The 14674-nt window shown below is 54.6% G+C and overlaps 1 protein-coding gene across 2 annotated transcripts in view; it reads right to left on the reverse strand.

Annotated features, from left to right (window-relative positions):
• DBF4B (DBF4 zinc finger B) overlaps positions 1278 to 14674 on the reverse strand; it is a 37999-nt gene continuing 24602 nt past the window's right edge. The window contains exons 11-15 of one of the 2 annotated variants that reach the window (XM_021066859.1): positions 14556 to 14601; positions 10496 to 10612; positions 6104 to 6212; positions 5862 to 5986; positions 1278 to 4914 (exon numbers count right to left, since the gene is read on the reverse strand). In XM_021066859.1, the coding sequence (XP_020922518.1) occupies positions 3987 to 4914; positions 5862 to 5986; positions 6104 to 6212; positions 10496 to 10612; positions 14556 to 14601 (1325 nt within the window). In that variant the 3' untranslated portion in view covers positions 1278 to 3986. The remainder of the gene's footprint in view (positions 4915 to 5861; positions 5987 to 6103; positions 6213 to 10495; positions 10613 to 14555; positions 14602 to 14674) is intronic. The other variant, XM_021066860.1, reaches the window with a different exon arrangement.

The raw sequence follows: 14674 nt of genomic DNA on the forward strand, positions 1-14674 counted from the left end.
GAAAGGAAAAAAAAAGTCCTTCCAGAGTGCTGTGCTGCTGGGGGGATATGAGTGGATGGGCCTCAGGTTCTCAGAGCAATGCCTGGCGACGGGAGGGCTCACTTACCTGGGTTCACACTGTTCATGCTACTCTTGCTGCTGTCCAGCATCCAGAGGCTCCTCAATGGCTTGGGGGCCTTGGGGTTCTTGCTCCCCAGCACATCTTGCTCCCGACACGATATTGAGAGGTGGGAGCTGGGAAATGCCCACAGCATTGGAATAAAAAGTCCATTTCGCTTCCTCCCAGGCCCGGTCCCTTCCTCCAGGAGAGGACTGCTCTTGTCAGCCTGGTGCTCCTCCCTCCTGGTTGTCTGAGAGGCTCCCGCCTTTCATCTCTGAAGCTCTGAGTTTCCTCCTCAGCGAGGAGGTGGGGGAAACCCAGCCTCCGAGAGGTCCAGAGCACAGGTACAATCACCAACGCAGGGGCCCGACCGCACGCCCGGCGCACGGCCCCTTCTCTCCTGTGCCAGGGATCCTCCTGGAGTTCTAGGGATCCGGCTGTCAGAAAGTGGGGGGCTCAGGGGATGGCGTGTCTTGCAGAGCCTCTTGGCCGCTTCGTCCACAAATTTAAACTGGAGACGGGGCTGCGGGTCTGAGAGCCATCACAAGGTGGGAGATCAGTGACACCTCTACTGAAATGTCTAGGAGGGAGAGCCAGCGGGTGTGTGATTGGTGGGGGGTGGAAGGAGTGACAGGTTGGTTTGTCGTTTACACTGTGCCAAGCCCCTCACTGACATATGATTTCATTCTGACTTCCTAGTGAGGTGGCAATGACTATGACTTTCCTCTTTCAGATTAAGAAAACTGAATTTTCAGGAGTTTGCCAACCGTCACAAAGTAGCAGGATCTGGGTTTGAATGCAGGCCTGTGTGGCCTGGAGGCTCACACTGCAGGGTTCATGGAGAAGGCGGAAGCTGTGCCTTGGAATGGGCATTCTGGCTGTGGTCAAGGGGTGTCCCAAGCCGGGGCCCAAGGGCAAGGACGCGGGGGCTGGACCGTGGAGGTGGTCTGGCTGGGTGGGGCTGGGGAAGGAGGTGGTGGAGAGCACCAGGAGGCAGGGTGGGTCAAGGGACAGGAGGCCAGCAGGGAGAGTGGACAGGAGGTCCTCGGGTGGATGGCGTGGCTGAGCAGGGCGGGAGACAAATGACAAATGGTGGGGGAGCCAGCCTCAGACGGGGAATGGCCTTTAGGTAGAGCCCTCTGTGGTAGCAGCAGGACACTTCGAGGGAGACAAGTGATTCCCAGGGAGTCCTGGAGTTTTATTATCAGAGGAAGGACCCTGGAAATCATCTCAGACAAGCCCCTCGTTTAAACACAAAGAAACCAAGGAGTTTCCACTGTGGCATAGTGGGTTAAGGACCTGGCCTCACTGCAGCTTAAATTTGATTTGGACTGGATCCTTGGCCCAGGAACTCCCATTGCCATGGGTGCGAGGGGGGGGGGGACGATGAGGAAACTGAGCCCAGAGTAGTTAAGGGACTTGTCCAGAGTCACAACATGAACACGGCTAAACCTGCCTTCCCACGAGCACGAGTGAAGACCAGAACACCGAAGGGGGCTGGGCAGGGCTACCAGTGCCCCGAAAGAACCCATGCAAGGAGAACAAGGTCCTGGGCTCACACCTGGGGAGGTGGTGAGGGCTGGAGGGCTGGGGCCTGCTCAGGGCCGACACCTAAGGCTGGTGCTGAACCCGGCAGTGGCGGGGGAGGGGGGGGCAGGCTAACATGGGGTCGGTGGGGGTGGGGGGGCCAAGTTTCAACAAGGTGGAAAAGACGAAAAGGAACCTGACTCTGGACATGATCAGGTTATCCAGTGACCTTGGGACAATTCAGCAGAGCGCTTCAGGCAGAGCCACAGCGGAGGTTTGGACGGGGAAGGAGGAGGTGGCTGCAGACCACAGGAAGGAGCCAGAGGACAGGAGGAAGCTTTCTTTAAGCTGCTGCATCCACACTCATGTTTTTCAGGATGGAGTTCTCGGGCAGAAGGAAGGAGAGCTGGTGAACCCAGGGAGGAAGGGACAGGGCTGGCCGGACACTGCCTCCTTTGAGCAGGATGCAGGGTGCCTGCTGAGTCAAGGTCATGTGCCGAGAGGGAGGGAGTGGAAGGTCTGAAGAGTCTCCATGTGGAGGAGCCACCGAGGGGCCTGATGGATGTCAAGCGGCACCTCCCTGTCCTGGGCCAGGTCTCAGGTGTCCTGGGTTCCTCCCTCAGCTCATATCCTGGAGGCCAGAGCAGAGACCTGGCTGTGGAGAGAGGCAGCCTCTGGGCCCGACCTGGCAGAGATGTGATGGCCAAGGTCACGGGAAGTTGTTGAAACGGGAGGGAAAACCCGAGTCAGATGCGAGGTCCTGGGCAGATGGTGATGGGGGTCAGAACCTGGCAGGCTGGTCTCAGGGACCAGCATGTGAGGGCATCAGAGGTCTGAGAAAGGGGTCAGGGAACTAGTGGTGGTGTCACGGGAAAGGCCGTGGGGGACAAGGCAGGCCCATGGGTCACAAAAGGAAAGGGATGTACCCATCGGGGCACAGAAGGAAGTGACTGTCTGGGCCCCAGGGAAGGGGAGAGGGCCTGGAGCACCCCACTCCCCAGGGCAAAGGTGCTTCCTTGGGAGTGGGCAGCAGGGCCAGTGGGCGACCCGGAGACCAGACGGGCCTGGCCCCCCACCCCCTTGGCCCTCAGGCCAGGGGAAGGTGGCAGCAGGAGGCGCCCGTCCTGCTACCCAGTTATTCTGTCTGTGTCTGCTGAGTCCTGCTTGGGTCCCTGCAGGGCAGGTCGAAGCCCGACACACTGTACTTCAGCCCCATCTCTTTGCTATTTGTTTTAACAAATTTATTTCACGTCTCTTGGCCTAAGATTAATTGTGAAATTTAACAGGATGGCATAAAAAGGCCAATAATAACCTCTAAGAGGGTTGTACACCTAGTTGCTCTATTTCCAAACTAACAACTCGGGTCCTCGCCTGCAGCTAGGCCCCCTTTTCTTCCTCCATACTGAGATACAGAATAGCACCAGGCTTCTGGTGGCGTCAACATTTAAAGAGACAAACACAGAAGCAGAGAAGAGTGAGACGAACCACAGCACAGAACATAATAAAAAAAAAGTGGCCAAAGAATCGATCGCAAACTCATCTCTGTCTCCAGATTAATGGCTTGCATGAGAGAAATGGGGGGAGGTCCTTAGGGAAGGAGGGAGGGAGAAGGGAGATGCAGAAGCTGGCAGGTGAGCTGCTGACCCCGGAACAGAACTCTGGGTGGGCAGGGAAGAGCTGAGAGGGGTCCCCAGAGGGGGCTCTGGCCACATCCCGGGCTCAGGGGAGAGGTCGGGGCTGGGCCCCGACTCAGTGCAGTGGGCAGGGAGCTCGGCAAGTGGCGCAGCCGAGCCCCTCCTCTGCTTCATATGTTCCCGAGGATCTGTGTGCACGAGCGTGGGGGGCGGGGGGAGGGGACGACACAGGCATCTCAGAAAGCAGGAGCCACATGCTTGTGGGAAAGGAGCCTGGGGGTGGGGGTGGGGATACCAGCAACCAACCCTCTTGGCTCTGCAGAGCAAGGGCCCCGCAGAGGGACAGGAAGCCAGGCCAGGGCTCCTGCCACTCCAGCTTCTTTGTGGGCCCTTCCTATGCCAATCTTGCCTTGGCCTCCTGGCCTACGTGGCCGGCCATGGCTGTGCAAGCCGTGGCTGGAGGTAGGGGAGAGGACAGCCCCCAGCCCAGATGCTCTTGGTCCCACCTGAAGACCCGGCAGGTGGGAGGACTGGCTTGGTCAGCCCCACAGAGCTTGACCATGACCGGGGCTGCTCACTTGGACTTCGAGGGCCAGGCCCCGGGAGAGGCTCCTCCTTCTGTGTCTGGTCGGCTGGGCTGGGTGTGCAGCCCTTAGCAGAGATGTAGCTCAAGGTGGCCGTCGAGACGGGAGCTGTCTGGTCCCCAAGCTGTGTGTCCGGGGGACTCACAGGAGCACCCTTCCTTCGGTGCTGGGCTGGGAGATAGTGGGGCAGGGGGCTGGGAGAGGCTGGGGGGTCCAGAACCACCGGGAGCAGCTGGTGCCCCCGCTGGCTGGCAGAGTGGAGCGGGGAGAAGAGGACTGGCTCTCTGCGGGTCCTCCTGGGGACTGTGTGCCCACCGCTGAATGCGGGGGTGCTGACGGCTGGCCTGGAGCTGCGGGGCTGCTGCGGAGCTGCTCAGCCTGCTGGGAGACAAGGTCAGGGGCTGCACGCTCAGAATCCTTAGACCCTGGGGGCTGTCCTCCCCCAGGCCAGGGGGCCTGTGTGGACCAGAACTCTGCTGGCTTGTCTGTGGGCTGTCCGGGCACAGGGCCGTGGAGGGAGAGGCAGGTCTGCGGGTGGCACAAGGGCAGGAGGGAGGCCAGAGGCCTGGGCTCATGGCCGGGAACGGGGAGATGAAGCTGGCCACTGGTTGTCCTGGGGCCACAGGGGCTGGGCACTCTCGGGACAAAGAACGAGGCCTGTGGCCAGGACACCTCTGGCCTCTTCTCAGCATTGCCAGTGGGGAACTGAACCTTCCGCTTGTGGCCAACAAGTGCCAGGTCTGGGCCAGAGGAGAACTGGGCAAACCCAGAGTTGGGCAGGAGGCACTGGTAAGCAGGGCTCCCGGACACTGGCGTCTCTGGGGGACCCACAAAGACATCGGCTGATGTCCCTGGCTCCTGGCAGCTTGCTCCTGGTCTGGGTATCCTGGCAGCCTCCACAGGGTCCGCTGGTGCCTTCATGCTGCCCGCTGCCCCTTCTGGGGCCCCTGGGGCCTGGCAATCTTCTTTCCTCCTCCTGGGAGACGCTGCCCTGACGTGGGAGGGCTGGCTGGGAGGTGGCGTCTCAAGACACAAAGGGTCACAATCGGAAGTCAAGGAGGCTGGCTGCCTGTGGGGACAGAAACACCCAGTGGGCCAGAATTCAGCTCCAGAGCGGGTGGCAAGTTGGGCCCCTCCCGGGCTGGGGCTGGAGGCCAGTGGGGGCAGGGCACGTGCGGTGCTACCCTTCTGGGTTTTGGTGAGCTGAGGAGAGCGGCCCATTCGGGGGCCCTGTGAACGGCCTGTTCTTGGCTCTGCGGCCTGTGGTCAGGGCTGGCCAGAGGAACAGGTTAGAGGCTGCTCCATTTAATAACTTCATAGAGGAGGCTGTGGCCTTTGGTGGCTAGAGAAAGCAGCACAGAGCCGGGCCGTCCAAGTTGAGCCCGGGGAGGCTTCCCGAGGTGGAAACTTGGGGTGGAAGGTGAAGCCACGGCTCCTCAGCGGGCAGCAGGGGGAAGCTGGGGCTCACAGGACCCTGGGATTCTATTGAACCCCCTGGGTTTTCTTTTACCCCCTTTCTGGGGGTAAACTCCTAAAGCAGCAGAAAGACCCTCTTCTCCCACCTGGGATGGGCCCGGGAATCCCCCTCCCCACTTCTAGAAGGCCAGATGGGCACGTGACCAGGCTGGAGCAGCTGCTGTTGAACTGCGCCTGCTGTGTCCCCAACTGTGGCGACGGCAGTGCGTTAGGAAGGGTTTTAGTTGGGCCTCATCGTGAAGACAGATGGAGGTCTTCTCTCTACCCCCACCCCCAAAACAAACAGGATGGAAGATGGCAGGAAAGAAAGGGAAGGGAGTTCCCTTGTGGCCTAGTGGTTAAGGATTCAGCATTGTCACTGCTGTGGCTTGGGTTCGATCCCTGGCCCAGGAACTTCCGCATGCTATGGGCACGGCCCCAAAAGAGTTCTCGGGTAAGAAAGCTAAGCAACGCCATGGCGTGGTGGTCCCTGCTGTCTCCAACCTGAGGGTTCCTTCCCACTTAGAGAGGGTGGTGGCAGGGTGGCATGGTGGTGCTTACCTGGGGAGGCTGGTCTGGAAGGGGGTGTCCACAAAGCTGTGGCTGAGCTGGGCGATGATCTGATCGACTTCAGCATATGAGTGGGCTTCCAGGGCAAAGCCCTGGTGCTGGGGGCTCTGAAGATGCTGCCCGGGGCGAGAGGAAGCACAGGGCATTAGACTGGGCTGGGGTGGGACGCAAGCAGGGTGGAGAGACTGGGTGGGACAGACTCTCGGGACGGCCCAGGATCAGAAGGAGCTCACCCCGTGCAGCTCCTCGAAGGCCTCTTGGCAGCACTCGCAGTACCCTTTCTTCCTTCTGGGCACGGTGCGGGCGGTCGATCGCGGGCTTGGCTCCTGGTCCTTGGCTTCTCTGGGGAAGGGACAGGGTAGGGGAAAGTGGTCACTGCTGGGGCCCTCAGAGGAGGAACTGTTGCCCTGGGGCTTGGAGCCCAGGTCAGGGAGGGGATGGACCAAAATGGCCAGAGCCAGGCAGGCACATGCTGGCCCACCTACACATGGTACCATTCTCCCAAGGGTGGCAGGAGAGGCAGCAAGGAAGTCGAGACCTCCTCGTGGGAACCTGTCTCAGCTCTGTCCTTTCCCCACTCACACATCTCGCCAGAGGTGAGGACAGGGGAGAGGCTGTGAGCATCCCTGAGACTGTTCCAGCTCTAGCTCACACCCAAACCCATGATCCCTTGACCTGCACAGCTGCACCTTCATGAGCACTCCCACATCCTCCTCAAGCCCGACTTCGCACCTGCAATTCAGGCCTGCATTTTTTTTAAATTGATGAATAGTCAATTTACAATGTTGTGTTCGTTTCTGGTGTACAGTAAAGGTACTCAGTTTTATATATTCTTTTTCATATTCTTTTTTTTTTTTTTTCCATTTTGGGGCCACACCTGCAGCATATGGAGGTTCCCAGGCTAGGGGTCGAATCGGAGCTGTAGCCACTGGGCCTACACCACAGCCACAGCAACGCAGGATCTGAGCCGCGTCTGCGACCTAGACCACAGCTCACGGCAACGCCGGATCCTTAACCCACTAAGTGAGGCCAGGGGTTGAACCCGCATCTTCATGGATACCGGTCGGATTCCTTTCTGCTGTGCCACGAGGGGAACTGCTGCTGTGGAACACTGAACACGGTCCCCTGTGCTGTACAGTAGGCCCTTGTTCATGATCCACTCTCGATGTAAGAGTTTGTATCAGCTACTCCCAGTATCCCAGTCTATCCCTCCCTCCTCTTGGCAACCACAGCCTGTTCTCTATGTCTCTGAGCCTCTGCTCTGTAGATAAGTTCATTTGTGTCATGTTTAAATTCCACATGTAAGTGATATCACATGGTATTAGTCTTGGGTTTACTTCACTTAGTATGACAATCTCTAGGTACATCCACATTGCTGCAAATGGCATTATTTCATTCTTTCTTATGGCTGAGCAGTATTCCAATGTGTGTGTATACATACCCCATCTTCTTGATCCATTCATCTGTGTTGGACGCTTAGGTTGCTTCCATGTCTTAGCTACTGTGAACAGTGTTGCTATAAACATAGGGGGGCATGTATCTTTTTGAATTTTTCTTCTTTTCCAGATGCCCAGGAGTGGTACTGCTAGGTCCTATGGCATCTATATTTTAATTTTTTACAGAAACTCCACACTGTTTTCCATAACGGCTGTACCAATTTCCATTCCCACTAACAATGCAGGAGGGTTCCCTTTTCTTCACGCCCTCTCCAATTTATTATTTATCATCAGTCCTTCATTTTGTTTGTTTGCTTCCTCTGTGGAAGTTCCCAGGGCAGGGAGCAAATCTGAGCCACAGCTGCGACCTATGCCAACACCCAATCCTTAACCCACTATGCTGGGCTGGGGAGCTAAAGTCGGTCCTTCATCTTTAATGGCCTGTGGGGCATTGGTATTTGGCTGTCTGAGCAAACCCAGCAGGTCCAAAACATTCTCTTAAGGACTTTCTAAGGCCTTTCCTGGGCTAGGAATCAAACCTGTGCCATAGCAGTGACCCAAGCCGCCGTAGTGACACAGAAGAACTCCAACTACATGCACTTGAAAATAAATAGATGCATGGTAGAAAATATAAGCAAAGTTAAAAGACAAACCACAAACTGGGGAGGATATTTATAACTAATAACACAGCAAAGGGCTCATCTCCCTGAACACAAAAGGCTCCTTATAAACCAGGAAGTGATTGGTCACTGAAAAGGAAAACGGGCAAAGAATTTGAAGAAGGTTCACACAAAAAAAGATCCCAGTGATCAAACACGTGAAAACACAATTTCATTCATAAAGAGAAAAAATGAAAATCACAATCACACTGAGATACGGTGTTTATCAGACTGGCTGAAGTCAATAAGTCTGTCAGCTCACAGTATGAGCCAATGGGGATGGGGAAACAGGCTCTGGGTGAATGGCATTACTTCTGTGAAAAGCAGTTTGGCCGTATTTCTCAAAATTATAAATGTGGGCACCCTTTGACCCAGCATTTTCACTTTTAGGAATTTATTCTGCCAATATGCTTGAACAATCACAAATATACTCTGAGTAAGACTGTTCACTGCAGCACTGTTTAGCACTGCTCAACAGCAAAAGACTGGAAAATACCTATGCACCTATTAGATAAAATACGGTAAATCCATACACTGGAATAGCCTGCAGCCATTTAAGGGAATGGAGTTGTTCTTTAGGTACTAATCGGAAATTAATCTAAGATACATGAAGTGGAAAAAGCAAGATCCAACACAGCGAGTATCCTGCTGCTCTTTGTGAGAAACGGGGACAAGGATAGAGGAAGTACTTCTGTACATAAATTCTCTCTGGAGACAGACTCCCGATCTGGAGAATGGAGGAGGGGTGTAGAATACAGACTTTTCACTTTAAACCCTTCATAACTCTTGAATTTTGAACCATAAAAACAGTTCTAAAGCTTAAAAAAAAAAACTTAAACATTTCCTCCCACAGATTTTCTATACACACATATCCGGAATATCCGGAACCCTGGGTCCTCCCCCGTCTCTGCTCCTCTCAGGCAGACGCCAGAGCTCCAGGGCCCAGAGCTCCAGGGTCCCACCGTCTTCCCTCTATGACCTCCGGGCTCCCCTGCAGCCTGAGGCCATCTCAGGCCCAGCACCCCCGAAGCCCTGAGCCGGCTGGCCGGCAGCTGCTGTCCCTCGGGCCTTCTGGGAGGCTGAAGGGCACCTGGATTTCACCTCGGCCCGCTCCCTCCTTCCCCCCTCCACCTCCAGCCACGTTCCCTTTCCATTTTCCTCTCCTTCCCCCCCTCCACCTCCAGCCACGTTCCCTTTCCATTTTCCTGTCCGCTTGAACTACTTCCTGACCCCGCAGCCCAGTCTGCTGGTGGAAGCCACAGGTCCTTGGCCCTGGGGACTCTGGGGCTGAGTGTCTGCCTTCTTTTCTCCTGGTCTGTGAATTAACCCTGTAGCCGACAAGTTAGAAAGGGTCTGAGGAGGCATCCAGGCTGTCACCCAAACTGCATTCCTTCTGCGCTTTGGTTGCGAAGGTTCAGATTCTCCCATGTCTGTAGAGGAGGAGTCCTGGCCAGCCTAGGCCACTGTGGGCCACACAGTGCAGCAGGTCTCCCGAACCCTCTGTCCCCTATGTTTAGCCCAAAAGGTCTCAAACTTTTTCCCCCCTTTTTACTTTTTATGGCCGCACCCTCGGCATATGGAGGGTCCCAGGCTAGGGGTCAAATTGGAGCTGCAGCTGCTGGCCTACGCCACAGCCACAGCGACGCAGGATCCGAGCCATGTCTGTGACCTACACCACAGCTCATGGCAATGCCAGATCCTTAACCCACTGAGTGAGGCCGGGGATTGAACCTGCATCCTCAATAGGAGCTGGGTTCATCACCACTGAGCCACAATGGGAACTCCCAAAAGGCCTCAAACTTTGATGTGCATTGAAATCACTCGGGGAGCCTGTGAATATACAGCTTTGGGGGCTCTATCAGCAGACACTGTGGTATGAAGTCCAGGAACACTTTTTTTCTTTTTTGGCCGTGCCTGCAGCATGCAGAAGTTCCCAGGCCAGGGAATGAACCTGCACAGCAGCACACACTGGATCCTTATTTAACCTGCTGAGGAGCCACCAGGGACATCCCCAGGAACCTGCATTTTGTTATTTGTTTGTTTTAGGGCTGCGCCCACAGCATATGCACGTTCCCAGGCTAGGGGATGAAGTGGAGCTGCAGCTGCCGGCCTACACCACAGCTCACAGCAACGCTGGATCCTCAACCCACTGAGCAAGGATAGGGATTGAACCCGAGTCCTCACGTATACTGGTTGGGTTCACTGCTGCTGAGCCATGATGGGAACTCTTTCTTTTTTTGGAACCTGCGTTTTGGAACCAGGGAACTCTGAAGAAGGTGGTCTATAATCCGAGTTTCAGAAACCAGCTTCTTGCCCTCTGGACATAAGTCAAATTCTTCGGTATGGATAGAGAACAGCAAATAAAACGGATGAACACCCCTAGTGTCTCTCTTCTCTGGGCTAAGTTCCCAGAATAGACTTTGCCTAAGGAGCTAACACATGGCCATTCCCAAATCTGACCAGCAGGCCCTGATGGGGAGGACTTTGGCCTCTACCCAGCCCTTGGTACTCAGGAACCAGAAAGACCTACCTGGCACGGTGCGAGCTGCCTGGAGTTGTCGGGGCCTCAAAGGGACTTGCATCTTTGGGTCCCAGAAAAGAAATTTCAGGAAAGGATTTAAACTGATGGTAGAAAGGACGAAAATTCCTGAAACACAGAAAACTTCCACTTTGACTACAGTGGGGAAGGGAAAGGATGAGCAAGGGGGGCTGGCCCGACTCCCTGGAACTCCAGTCCTGATAAAGCAGACTCTCACCTGCCCATTTTTTTGTTTTGTTTTCTTTTCCTTTTTGGCTACCCCGAAGCATATGGCGTTCATGGCCTAGGGATCAGATGTGAGTTGAAGTTGAGACCTAAACTGCTGCTGCAACAATGCCGGATCCTCGACCCACTGTGCTGGGCCAGGGATCGAACCTGCATCCTAGCACTCCCAAGATGCTGCCCATCCCTTTGTGCCACAGCGGGAATTCCTCTCTGCCCATCTTTTACTTATTTTTTTCGGTGGTGCCCATGGCACGCAGAAGTTCCCGGACCAAGGACTGAACCCAGACCATAGCAGTGACCTGAACCACAGCAGTGACAATGCTGGATTCTTAACAGTTAGGCCACCAGGGAACTCCTTACCTGCTCATCTTTTTTTTTTTTGTCTTTTTAGCGCTGTACCCCCTGTGGCATATGGAAGCTCCCAGGCTGGGGTCAAATCGGAGCTGTAGCCACCAGCCTACACCACAGCCACAGCAACGTCAGATCCAGTCAGATCCAAGCCGTGTCTGCAACAGCTCATGGCAATGCCAGATCCTTAACCCACAGGGATCAAACCTGTGTCCTCATGGTTACTAGTCTGGTTTGTTACTACTGAGCCACAACGGGAACTCTACCTGCCCATCTTTTAAATTCTGGAACAATCTCTCATCTGCCTTATTAGGTTAAATTAACGCTTTAATACCCTCCCTACTTTCTAAGCCTGTTCCCGCTCACCATCTCCCCCGAATCCCGTCACCACCCTGAGCTGAGCGGAACCGTGGCGCTACCCTATTTTACAGAAGACAAAAACGAAGCCCAAGAGGTTCTGTGACTTGCCCAAGGGCTCATGACATGGAAGTGCCCAAGTCCAGCCAGGAAGCCACATCTCCCCCATCCTGATCCAGTTCCTCCCACCTTTCCATTTTTGTTTCTTGGCCTTCAAACGACCTCTGAGCACTTGAGCCTGGCAGACTCTAAACGCAAGCATGTTTAAACCAGAACAGTGATTTTCCTGTTCCACGGACAGGAACATTTCTGCTCTGGGCTGGTCTTCGTGCTGTCTGAGGGGTGGTGTTCTGAAAGGGAAGAGAGGCCCAGGGAAGGTTCTGGATGGTCAGACCTATACTGAGTGGTTTTGGTGGGTGGTTTGCCTCCAGTTGCTCATACTCCGGGGACTCCTGGAGCCAGGTCTGGCAATCTGTGGATGCCTAGCAGACCCTGCTGACGTAACTGTTGGGTGCTCTGTATTTGGCTGCAATGGCCAGTGCTCCAGGAGAGAATGCAGGCCCTGGGTTCCCGGGTGGCACAGGGAGAGCCCTGGGGCCTCACGAGTGAATTAACAAATGAGGCTTCTTGGACCCTGGAGGAGGAGGCAGCAGCCTTCACAGCCCTGGTACCCCCTCTTTTTGTCCTCCTCCATGTTGTTTTGTTCCTGCTTTGGAGGCTGGAAAGTTGAGGTTGGTGAGGCTAATTGGGCTTTGAAGAGCACCTACTTTAGGACAGCATGTTAAAAAGGATCACAGAGTTCCCGCTGTGGCTCAGCGGGTTAAGAACCTGATATAGTACAGCAGAAACTGACACAACACGGCAAATCAACTATACCCTAATAAAATAAAAAATAAAAAAGGAAGGAGTTCCTGTTGTGGCTCAGTGGTAATGAAGTCGACTAGCATCCATGACGATGCAGGTTTAATCCCTGGTCTTGCTCAGTGGGTTAAGGATCTGGCGTTGCCATGAGCTGTGGTGCAGGTTGCAGATAAGGCTTGGCTCCCACGAGGCTGTGGCTGTGGCTGGCAGCTGCAGGTCTGAATCGACTCTGGCCTAGGAACTTCCATATGCCAAAGGTGTGGCCCTAAAAAAGCAAACAAAAAAACCAAAAAATGTCCCTAAGGATGTAGGTTCAATCCCTAGCCTTGCTCAGTGGGTTAAGGATCTGGCATTTCTGAAAGGTACAGTTCAGGTTGCAGATGCGACTCAGGATCTGGTGTTGCTATGGCTGTGGTGTAAGCTGGCAGCCACAGCTCCAATTCCCCCTAGCCTGGAAACTACCATATGCAGGTGTAGCCATAAAAAGAAAAAAAAAAAAAAAAAAAGGACTACAAGGAGGTTCAGCTCCACTTAGATCTTTTTTTCTTCTGTTTTGGCCTCCTTACAACAAATGGAGTTCCCAGGCCAGGGATCAAATCAGATCTGAGCAATGCTGGATTCTTAATCCCCTGTGCCAGGCAGGGGGATCAAACCTGCATCCCAGCATTCCAGAGCTGCCAACCATCCCATTACACCACAGTGGGAACTCCTCTGCTTGGATTTTGCTTACGACGCCAGGGGCACACAAACACCAAACACGTGTACCCGGCTCTGGTCACAGTGACATGGCCTGAGCCTGCTGTGTGCAGAGACACCGAGGCCCTGGCGGTGTCTCAGCCACTGAGCTCTGACTACCGGTATTTAGCTGGTTGTGAAGGGGCTGAGTGTGAAGGACACAAAACCCATCCCACTGGAACGGGAGAAGAGAGGGCCTCGTTCCATTCCTGTGTTCTTTCTACTTGTTTTTGGGCCACCAGAGCCAACTGTGTACTGTGTGCAGGTGCCATCTGGAGGATGGGCATGCATGCCAGGCTCCCAGGGCTGGGTCTTCAGCTGGCCTGCCTGAGGCTGAGGTACACAGAATTCTGGTCTCAGGAGTCTCTGCTGGGTATACATGGGCTTTTTTTCTTCTAAAAAACTTAAAAAAAAAAAAAATTTATTTTTTTTGGCTGCACCTGTAGCATATGGAAGTTCCCAGACTAGTGGCTGAATGGCTGAATCGGAGCTACAGCTGCCGGCCTACACCACAGCCACAGCAACTTGGGATTGGGATCCGAGCCTTGTCTGTGACCTACACCACAGTTCACAACAATGCTGGATCCCCAATCCACTGAGCGAGGCCAGGGATGGAACCCACATCCTCATGGATACTAGTCGAGTTCGTTTCCGCTGTGCCATAATGGGAACTCCAAAACTTTTTGAGTTCATTCTAGATTCTCACAGACTTTTGATCTAGTACTTTTTTTAAAATGGCCACATGGCATATGTAAGTTCTTGGACCAGGGATGGAACCTGGGCCCCTGCAGTGACCCAAGCCACTGAAGTTTGATTCCTAATCCACTGAGCCACTGCGGGAACTCCTTGATCTAATACCTAGTCGATGATAACTCAGGTGGCTACCAGCTCATCAGGTTATCATCTGACCCTCATGGGGGATGGACAGAGGAGCACAGGGTGCCAGGCTGGATGTGGATTCCCGCCTTGGGCTAAGATGCATGAGCAAGTGGCTGTGTCCCAGTCTCTCAGCTGTTCTGACCTCAGTTTCCCCACCAGGAAGAGGATGCCCTCCTTATGCTAGTTTATCCAGGGCTGTCTTGAGATAACATGTACGGGGTCTGAGTTTTACACCACAAAACAGAACGGCTTCATCAAGTGCAAGGTGGTCTGAGGGAACCCCAGCATCACCCCAAACATCCTCACTTCGGCCAAGGCTGTACTAGCCCCGCACCAGCGCCGGGGGCAATTTGGTATCGAGTGTCAGCGGACACCTGGGGGGAAATGAGGGGCAAAACCGAACCTGGATGGGACCTCACGAGCTCACAAGAGCAGAGCATTAAAAGGAGGGAATTCACACAGAGGGTCACTCATGGCCAGAGGAGTACCCACTGGGCACGGCTCCTCCTGATCTGGGAGACTTCCCTGTGACACAGGACAAAGTAGCTCGTGAGGAAGACAAAGGTGCAGGGCTGAGGCGTTCTGTGTCCCCATGTCAGCCTGGGGCCCCTGAGCTTCTCCCCCAGCCAGGTCTGGTGACACTCACCTGCTCTCATCTTCCACTTTGAGGAAGGGCGCCTTCAGCCTGGCCACTGGAAGGAAGAGCGAGCCTATTAGCCACCTGTCTGCTCCGGGGCACAGGAAATGCTTGGAGAGGCTCCACCG

Source organism: Sus scrofa, chromosome 12 (assembly GCF_000003025.6).
Source record: "Sus scrofa isolate TJ Tabasco breed Duroc chromosome 12, Sscrofa11.1, whole genome shotgun sequence".
Classification (NCBI taxonomy): Eukaryota; Metazoa; Chordata; class Mammalia; order Artiodactyla; family Suidae; genus Sus; species Sus scrofa.